This window comes from Dipodomys ordii, unplaced genomic scaffold (assembly GCF_000151885.1).
Source record: "Dipodomys ordii isolate 6190 unplaced genomic scaffold, Dord_2.0 Scaffold35, whole genome shotgun sequence".
Taxonomy (NCBI): domain Eukaryota; kingdom Metazoa; phylum Chordata; class Mammalia; order Rodentia; family Heteromyidae; genus Dipodomys; species Dipodomys ordii.
Genome location: NW_012267251.1, coordinates 2,115,642 through 2,124,360, shown reverse-complemented (window position 1 = coordinate 2,124,360; position 8,719 = coordinate 2,115,642). Strand labels below are relative to the sequence as shown.

At 45.2% G+C, this 8,719-nt stretch overlaps 1 protein-coding gene across 1 annotated transcript in view; it reads left to right on the top strand.

Moving 5' to 3' along the window:
- The window catches only part of LOC105986394 (chromosome unknown open reading frame, human C1orf100), a 26,266-nt gene extending 18,554 nt beyond the window's left edge, over positions 1 to 7,712 (top strand). Inside the window, exons 2-4 of the mRNA XM_013017288.1 lie at positions 1,493 to 1,585; positions 3,488 to 3,654; positions 7,600 to 7,712. Coding sequence (XP_012872742.1) covers positions 1,493 to 1,585; positions 3,488 to 3,654; positions 7,600 to 7,712 — 373 coding nt within the window. The remainder of the gene's footprint in view (positions 1 to 1,492; positions 1,586 to 3,487; positions 3,655 to 7,599) is intronic.
- Positions 7,713 to 8,719: the final 1,007 nt, after the last annotated feature.

The following is an 8,719-nucleotide window of genomic DNA, read 5'->3' as shown; positions in this document are numbered from 1 at the left end:
GGGAGGAAGTTAGGTTATTGGGGGTGAGCTCTTGGCAGGAATTCTGGTGGGAGGAAGTTAGGTTATTGGGGGTGAGCTCTTGGCAGGAATTCTGGGACTCAGCCCTTCCTCTTCCTTCTCTGTTTTCTAGCTGCCAGGAGGTGAACAGCTTGCTCCACTAGGCACTCCCTTTATTTTTGGAAGTAAAGGTGGCTGGACTCAGCCTCACCCTTGTTGAGCCTGTACCCCTGAGCCAGGCCTGATTCACCAAGAACTCTTGCCACAATGCATTTTGAAGCCACAGTCAGCACAAAGCAACAAGGCCAGCTGGTTATAGACTGGAAACCTCGTCCACACTCTTCTCAGAACCCCTTCCCCATCCCATTTGCTCCCTCTTCACAGGCCTTGGAAGGGCCAGAGATGCTGCTTAGCTCTGTGTCCATAGACCCAGCGGAGTGCAGGGTACCCTACCTGTCTGCATGCCGCAATGGGGGCTGACTGGAAGGCACAGTTTTAATTTCTGCTCATCACATAGATTCACTGTAGACATAGTGCATCTACTTCATGCACACTACGTTCCTTCCCACTGGCTCCCCCCCCCCCCACTACCAAGGGCTCAGAATCTGAGGACGATTAACAGAGACCCAACATACAGACATCTTCCCAGCAACACTCATCTTCCTGAGGTCCTTCCCAAGGACTAGCAACGTTCTTCCCAGTGTCTGAGGCCTGTGCCTTTTCCCGGACACTTCTCCACCCCTCCACATCTGAACCAGTGGCTTCCCAAGAGTGCCAAGCAGGACATCCTGGCTTTACAGGCTCACGTTTATGACTCAAAACAGCCCCACAGGGCCAAGGCCGGCCGGAGACCGCTTCCACGCTCCCCAGTGCCTCACAAAAACAGGGCTATGAAATCTTGTAGCCCTATCATAAATAAAGCATGTTTCAGCAATGATCAGTATCTATCCCATTAGCTTTGTATATTCTGTCTGTCTCTGTCTCTCTCTCTCTCACACACACACTCATACCACTCATATGGTAGTACTGGGGCTTCATGCTCTTGCTTGGCTTTTTTGCTCAAGGCTGGTGCTCTGCCACTTGAGCCACACCTGCATTTCTGGCTGGTTAATTGGTGATGAATATCACAGACTTTCCTGCCTGAGATGGCTTCAAACCGCAATGCTTGAATCTCAAATCGCATCCTCCTGAGTAGGATTACAGGAGTGAGCCAACTGCACCCAGCTTTTTTCCCCAATACTGAACCTGATGTGTCAAATAGGTTCTGATGAATCCTGAAAACAAGTAACATTTGATTACAGCTATGGAGGCTGGATGTGGGGGTGGGCAGGTTAGCCCCATATATGCAGGTCTGGCATAGAGAAGCTTGTTTATCAGATGCTGCAAGAAATCCCCGGGCTTCTAGCTGCTAGGAGCCAGAGACAAAGTTCAAAGCTAGTATCCTGTAAAAAAATGATGGTAATGATTGCTGTTTTCTTCCTACTTTCTCTACTAGCATATTCATTAGTCACCAAGGAAAGGACCTCCAAGGTTACTACCCTGGGCAACTAGCAAGACTGCATCGTGATTCCAGTGCAAAGATACACAAGTAAGGCCCATTCCTTATCTTCATTTCCAAGGCCATCAAAGGTAGAATGATAGCATGAGGTGATATAAAGGAACCACATGATCTCAGAAATAATGGTGACGGTAATAATGGTCTGACCACTTAATAGAAAGCCTTAATAGTTTAAAATTTAAGGCTCACACCTATAATCGTAGGTACTCAGGAGTCTGAGATCTGAGGATTCTGGTTCAAAGCCACTCTGGGCAGAAAAGTCTGCAAGTCTCTTCAGTTAACCATCAAAGAGCAGGAAGTAGCCAGACACCGGTGGCTCAGGCCTATAATCCCAGCTTATTGGGAGGCTGAGATCTAAGGATTGCAGTTCAAAACCAGCCTGGGCAGAAAAGTGTCCATGAGACTCTTATCTCCAATTAACCATCAGAAAACCAGAAGCAGCACTGTGGCTCAAAGTGGTAGAACACTAGCCTTGAGTGAAAAAGCTCAGAGACAGGGCCCAGGCCCAGAGTTCAAGTCTCATAAAAAAAAAAAAAGCAGGAAGTAGAGCTGTGTCACAAGTAGTAGAGCACCAGCCTTAAGTTATAAAGCCACGGGACTGAGAGATCTTGAGCTCAAGCTCTGGTACCAGCACAAAGCAAAACAAAACAAATGAAAACCACTCTTTAGAACATTTAGAAAAGATGGGTAGTCAAAAATTTTTAAATTGAAGATTACCCAAGTCACTGTCCCAAAGTAATTCTTCAGAACCTATTATGCAAAAATCTATCCTAAAATAGTATAGAATGGTATTGTGATACTTCATTTTCATTTTATCTATTTACTATTTTTGGTAACATTTCTATTGGGACAAATCAAATACCATTCAAATAATCCACTTAAATTGTGTTTATACTTAATATGTTGTAGGCCTTTTTCCATCTCAAAATTAAAAATCTAAGCCAGGCACCAGTGGTTCATACTGTAGTTCTAGCTGTTCAGGAGGCTGAGATCCGAGATTGAAGCCCAAATCTAGCCAGGGCAGGAAAGTCTGTGAGACTCTTACCTACACTTAACCATCAAGAAGCTGGAAAGGGCTCTGTGACTCAAGGTGGTAAAGCACTAGCCTTGAGTAAAAGAAGTTATGGACAGTGCCCAGGCCCCAAGTTCAAGATCTAGAATAGGCACCAAAAAAAGAAAAAAGGCACAAAGAGGTTTAATTCTACAGCATTGTTTTAAATTTGCATGTCTATATTACCAACTTAATATTTCCCTATTCTTTAAAAATATTCTTTTTCTGATTGCCACATAGCAGTTGTACACCTGACATTGGGATTGAAATCCATGAACAGTGTGAGAGAATCAGAGCAGGGTAACTAGTACATCTGTCATCTCAGATGGTTCCCTATTTTTTTAACATGGAAGAATTCCTACTCTTTCTGTGATTATTAAAACACTTTGACAAAAGCATTGTTAGCACTACATCTTCGCTGATGGGCACCCCCAATTGCTAGACTAGCTACAACAAAATATATGGATATTTTTAAGGTCTCAATGTGTATTTACATTCATATTACAAACAAGCTGTAACAGTGAACTGATACTTGCACAAGGGTCAGGAGGTATGTTGGCTTTACATTTTGTTCTTTTTTGCTCTTTGGCAAGTAACTGAGATGGGTAGAGGAAGGTGAGGACAGGTTTTAGGTCTATAAAACGCTCCGATGTACTACAGGGCTGGTCTGACAGAGAAGGCATTGGCGCCATGGACTCAGCTTCCCGGGATGCTAGACTGAACCTGAGCTAACTCTCTCGCACCTTTGCTCTGCCCAGCCTCGGGACAATGGGGTTCTAGAAGTTCTTGGTCTTGTGGTCACTTCCTGGGGGTAGATGCCTGATGACAGAACAAAGTGCTCCTCTCTGAGGTGCTCATCTATCGTTTTTGTTTCCATTTAGACCACTCATAGACTTGTCCATTCCATCCAAGGCTCCCTATCAGCCTGAATTAGACCAACAGACGCTCATTCAATACATCTGCTTTCGAAAACACCAAAAGCCTCCTGAACCATGGTATAAGGAAACCACTTACCAAAGAGACTTTTCTCTGCCATTCTACAAGATTGGTAAGTCCAATCAAAGTGGTCTTAAGTCAGTGAGCTCAGCCATGCCTGAGGCCAGCTCAGCCCCTCCTGTGGGCTGGCTATCTCAGGAAGTGTGCTGAGGACCCACCAGTATGCTGCGGTCAGAGATGTGAGCAGGGGTCTGGTGCAGAGAGACGTGACTAGGACCTACAGTGGCTTCTTCTTGCATTGCTGGCTGCCCGTGTGCGGCACTTCAGGATGAAGATGAAAAGGGCAGCTAGGAATATGGCCTAGTGGTAGAGCGCTTGCCTTGCATGCATGAAGCCCTGGGTTCCATTCCTCAGTACTATATAGACAGAAAAAGCCAGAGGTGGTGCTATGGTTCAAGTGGTAGAGTGCTAGCCTTGAGCAAAAGAAGCTCAGAGACAGTGCCCAGGCCCCTGAGTTCAAGCCCCAGGACTGGCCAAAAAAAATGAAAAGGTGTCTTTCTTGGGACACAGCTGGAGTGTGAGCCCAGCCACAAGATAGAACAGTGACCACACCTAACATACAGCTGGAAAATCTTTCCCTCATTTGCCAACTTCAGTGATTTTATGATACAACCTGACATATTGGGGCGTGGTCTAGAAATTCTGAACTGCCCTGTGGTGTTTCTGTCTGGCGACACAAGTGAGCAGGAAGGGAGGGAGGGCAGAGGTGATCCCAGATGCACATGACACCAGTGTCAACATTCCTGACAGTGCTGTCATCCTCAGTGCTGGGCTTTGAGTTCCTCGAATGAATTGCCTTTTGGCAGACTATGCTTTTTTTTTTTTTTGCAATACTGGGTTTGAACTCAGGACCTTGAACTTTCTAGCTAGGGTCTCTACCACTTAAGCCGTGCCCCTAATGTTTTAATTTTTTTTTGTTTATTTTTTGTCGGTCGTGGGGCTTGAACTCTGGGCCTGGGCGCTGTCCCTGCGCTCTTCAGCTCAAGGATAGTGCTCTACCTCTCGAGCCACAGCGTCACTTCCAGTTTTCTAGTGGTTGGCTTATTGGAGATCAGAGTCTCATGGACTTTTCTGCCCGGGCTGGCTTTGAACCATGATCCTCAGATCTCAGCCTCCTGAGTAGCTAGGATTACAGGTGTGAGCCACCGGCACCTGGCACATTTTAATTTTTTAAATAAAAGTCTCATGTTTATGCCTGGTCTAGTTCTGAAGTCCAGTTCTTCTATTTTCACTTCCCAAGTCGTTAGGATGACAAGCATGAACCAGCTGCACTGCACCCAGCTCACTGGCAGACTTCATGATAAAGGAGAGCAAGGGGGCTCAGGATAAAAGGAAGGAATTGTGAGGCTGGGAGAGGACGCTACTGGATCAGGAAGGGCAGAAAAGAAGAGCTGGCCAGGATGCCAGCAGGGCTTCTTGCCTTCACAGCTGGAGCACACCTTTGATTTCTAGATGAAGGGGTGATAGCATCTCTTTAGTAGGAGGGAAGCCAGCTAACCTCTGGCTTCCAGTGATAGGAAACAGAGCCTTCTTTCCCTATGGGACAGAAATCTCATTAGACAGATCGACATCGAAGGCCTTCTCCTTTGGCTTATTTTACACAGTTCCATGGTCTATTTGCCACCTACTATGTCCCCCAGAAAGTCACCAGGGAAGGTGAAATGTGACATACTAAAGTCTTAGAAAGTAAGTTACTACCAGGTAGAGAGCAGGAGCAGCCTGCCTGCCAAATTTTTGGCTGATAGCACACCCTTCTGCAGAAGTAAACTTTGCCTTTGTTCTTGTCTATGATTATGACTCTGCTAGTTCTTGGAGAGCATATTTATGACAATTGACAATTTGATGTTGGGCTCATTTTTGTTCGGTCCTGCAATAAATACTTAATAGCGCCTATTTATGTGGCCATCAGTGTGCTTGGCTTTGACCAATGCCACATGAAACAAAGAGACAGTTTCCACATGAGATTCAGTGGGTGGAAACAGCACAGGCGCACCCATAAAATGCCACTTGTTAAATGGTTTGAAGTAGAGACTCTATGTTGCTATGGCAGCCTATTAACAGACCAGAAGTTTTCCTTGCGAAAAAGATTGACTGAGAGCTGAAGGGCAAGGTAAAAGTTAAACTAGACAAGGAAGAGAACAGCATGGTGTGTCCAGGCTGCCCAAAGGTAGGCCAGCTGACTCAGGAACCTTGCGACAGGTGACAGCCTGAGAGGCCAACTGATATGGACTCGGGTGATACCTGCTTTATAAAGAACCTGCAGATAACAAGACTGAGGTGGCTCACGCCTATGATCCTAGCTTCTCAGGAGGCTGAGAGCTGAGGAAAGTCTGTGAGACTCTTATATCCAATTAACCACCAAAAAGCTGAAAGTGGAACTGTGGCTCAAGTGGTAGAGAGCTAGCTTTGAGCAAAAAAGTCACAGGGACAGTTGCTAAGCCAAGTTCAAGCCCTAGAACCAAGCACAAAAACAGAAACAAAGAAAAAAAGAGCAGACAGGCAAAAGTTGGTCTGCAAGAGGCCTGATAAGAATGCCAGGAATCTGTGGGAAAGGTTTTCCACAGAGAAGTAAGGTTAAAGTGTGTCAAAGCACAGGCCCTTAAGCCACTTGGCCTGTCTCTGGGATTAGATCTCCTCTCCTCCACTTTCTTTCTTGTGCAGTACGGAAGCCAGTGCCCAATACTCACAGGCAAGTATGCCAGCTCTGAGCTGTGCCTGTGATTGGGTGTTTGAGCACAGTGCTTTGTCTAGATCAACAATGATCCGCATTTCAAGCTCAGTGCTCTGAGGCTTCTGACTGGGACTTGTAACAACAGACTAAATATAGACCATGATAGGTGTGGTTATTCCCTTCAAAGAATTCTTCCTCAATTAAAATTCTCAGCCCATTCTATTTCATTGATTTATTTAAGAACTGCTTATGAAACACTGACTACCGTGGAGGAGGAAGAGCAGGCTTGTCTTCGGCGTGTTGCCTGGGGGAGGAGGCCAGCCCGGGAAGACTTTGTCCTTGTATTACTCACCCCAGTACCCAATGATTCCTCTTTTAAGCTGGGCACCAGAACACTCCTATAACCCTTGCAATGCAGGAGGCTGTGAGATCTAAGTGCAAAGCTATCTGGGGCAGGAAAGTCCATGAGACTTACTTGTAATTAACCACCAGAAAACCAGAAGTGGAACTGTGGCTCAAAATGGTGAATGCTAGCCTTAAGCAGAAAAGCTAAGGGATAACACCAAAGACCCAAGTTCAAGCCCCACAACAAACAAAAAAGAAAAAGAAATTTCTTTACATGTAGTTGACTTGTTAAGGATGGTGGAATATAGAACAGTAAAAACCTAGGGACTTTGGAGTCTGAGAATCCTGGTCAAACTCAGGCTTCACCTCTGAGCTGGGTCAACTTGACAAATGAGTCTGTCTTTGAGGTGGTGGTGATGTGTTTGTGAAGGTTAATGTAAGTAACAATGTAACAAAGCTTTGTGAGAACGCTGTCGCTGAGATACCATCACCTCAGAGCCAAGACTGTTGTCAGCCCAAGCCTTCCCTGGGCATTTCCTTACAGGTTAGCAGGGCCTCTGGTGAGGGAAGTCAGCAACTAGACTGCAGTGCAGAGAAGATAGAATGGCCAATCGACAATGCAGCTCCACAGGGCTTGGCAACCTAGAATTGGGACATTAAATGCAAACTTATGAGGGTCATTTCATTTTTACTTACATGTTGGCGTACCTAATAATAATCCTTATCACTTGGAGACTATAAATAAGTCTTTTTTCCATATATTAAACACATTCTTTCGCCTTAAATCTCATAAATTATTTTGTTTCAGGGCACAAATGCTAAGGAGTATCTTAAAATATTGGGGGACACTGGAAGCATAGGTCAGGAGGTGTCACCCCGATAAGCAGTCACAAGGGCGAGGTCAAACCCTAGTCCCATCAGAAACTAAAAAGCAGAAGTGGGTAATCGTAAAATAAATCGTTCAATTGCTTTAAATTCCAGGCTGGGATCAGAAATTAGCCACAGTTTCATCAAATCCTGCACCACTGAATTCACTACCAGAGATGTATCGTTGTCAAGAGAGAAGCAGCCTTGGGAGAGATGCTTTTAACTAAATAAATCACAGCATTCATATCAAACAACTTTTGGCATTCTTAGTGACCATGGTTGCAGTACTTTTAATTCTGATGTGTATGTGGATAACTCTTAATTCTATAATATCTACATGTTGCCAATTCTTTTCAGATGAGGTTGTTCAGCCTAGACCCAGGAATCATGACCCAGCCTTCAGAGAACTGACTGGCAGAGCCCTTGCCTAGCTAGGCCCTGGGTCATTATGGGTACTGGTGAGTACCCATAATATTTCCACTCCCAATCCTTGACACCCCCCACCCCCATCCCAGACCCATTGGGAAAAAAGCAACACACACACAACTCAGAGCCCAGGCAGAAGCTAGAGACCTTAGTCTCAGCCCTGTGAAAGGTTACCATGTAGCTGGTGCCTATGGCTTTGGCAGGGGGAACATGGAAGACTATTGAACTTCATGAGTGTAGGCCTGTTGCTATTCTTTTGCTGTGATGTTGAAAAGAAATACGGTATGGTAGATCAGGCATTCGGGAAGGTCCCACGCAGCAGTTTAGGCAGTCGGGAAGGTCCCACGCAGCAGTTTAGGCAGTCGGGAAGGTCCCACGCAGCAGTTTAGGCAGAAGTATTGAATGTAAGAAAGCCAAATTGGTATCCAGAGCATCTATTCCAACAGCAGCAAAATACTGCTCAGCCCATAATGGAAACAAGTCAGCTGTCACTAGGAAGCTGGTAATCACTCCAGAGAAGGGATGGTACCATACTGTAGGCTCACATTTAGGTTCTCTCATTCATCACACCCAGTACTTTCCTATGGTAGCACATTAACCCCATTCACAAGTGTGTGTAGAATCGTATCCCCTACACAATGAACTTCAACAAGACTGTGCTTGCCTGCTAGCACATTCATATGCATAGCATATGTAATTACACCTAGCACATTCATATGCATAGCATATATAATTACATACATAACTTCCAATACAATTGAATACTTATCAATGATTTTAAAGACAAAACAGATTACCTCTCATATTA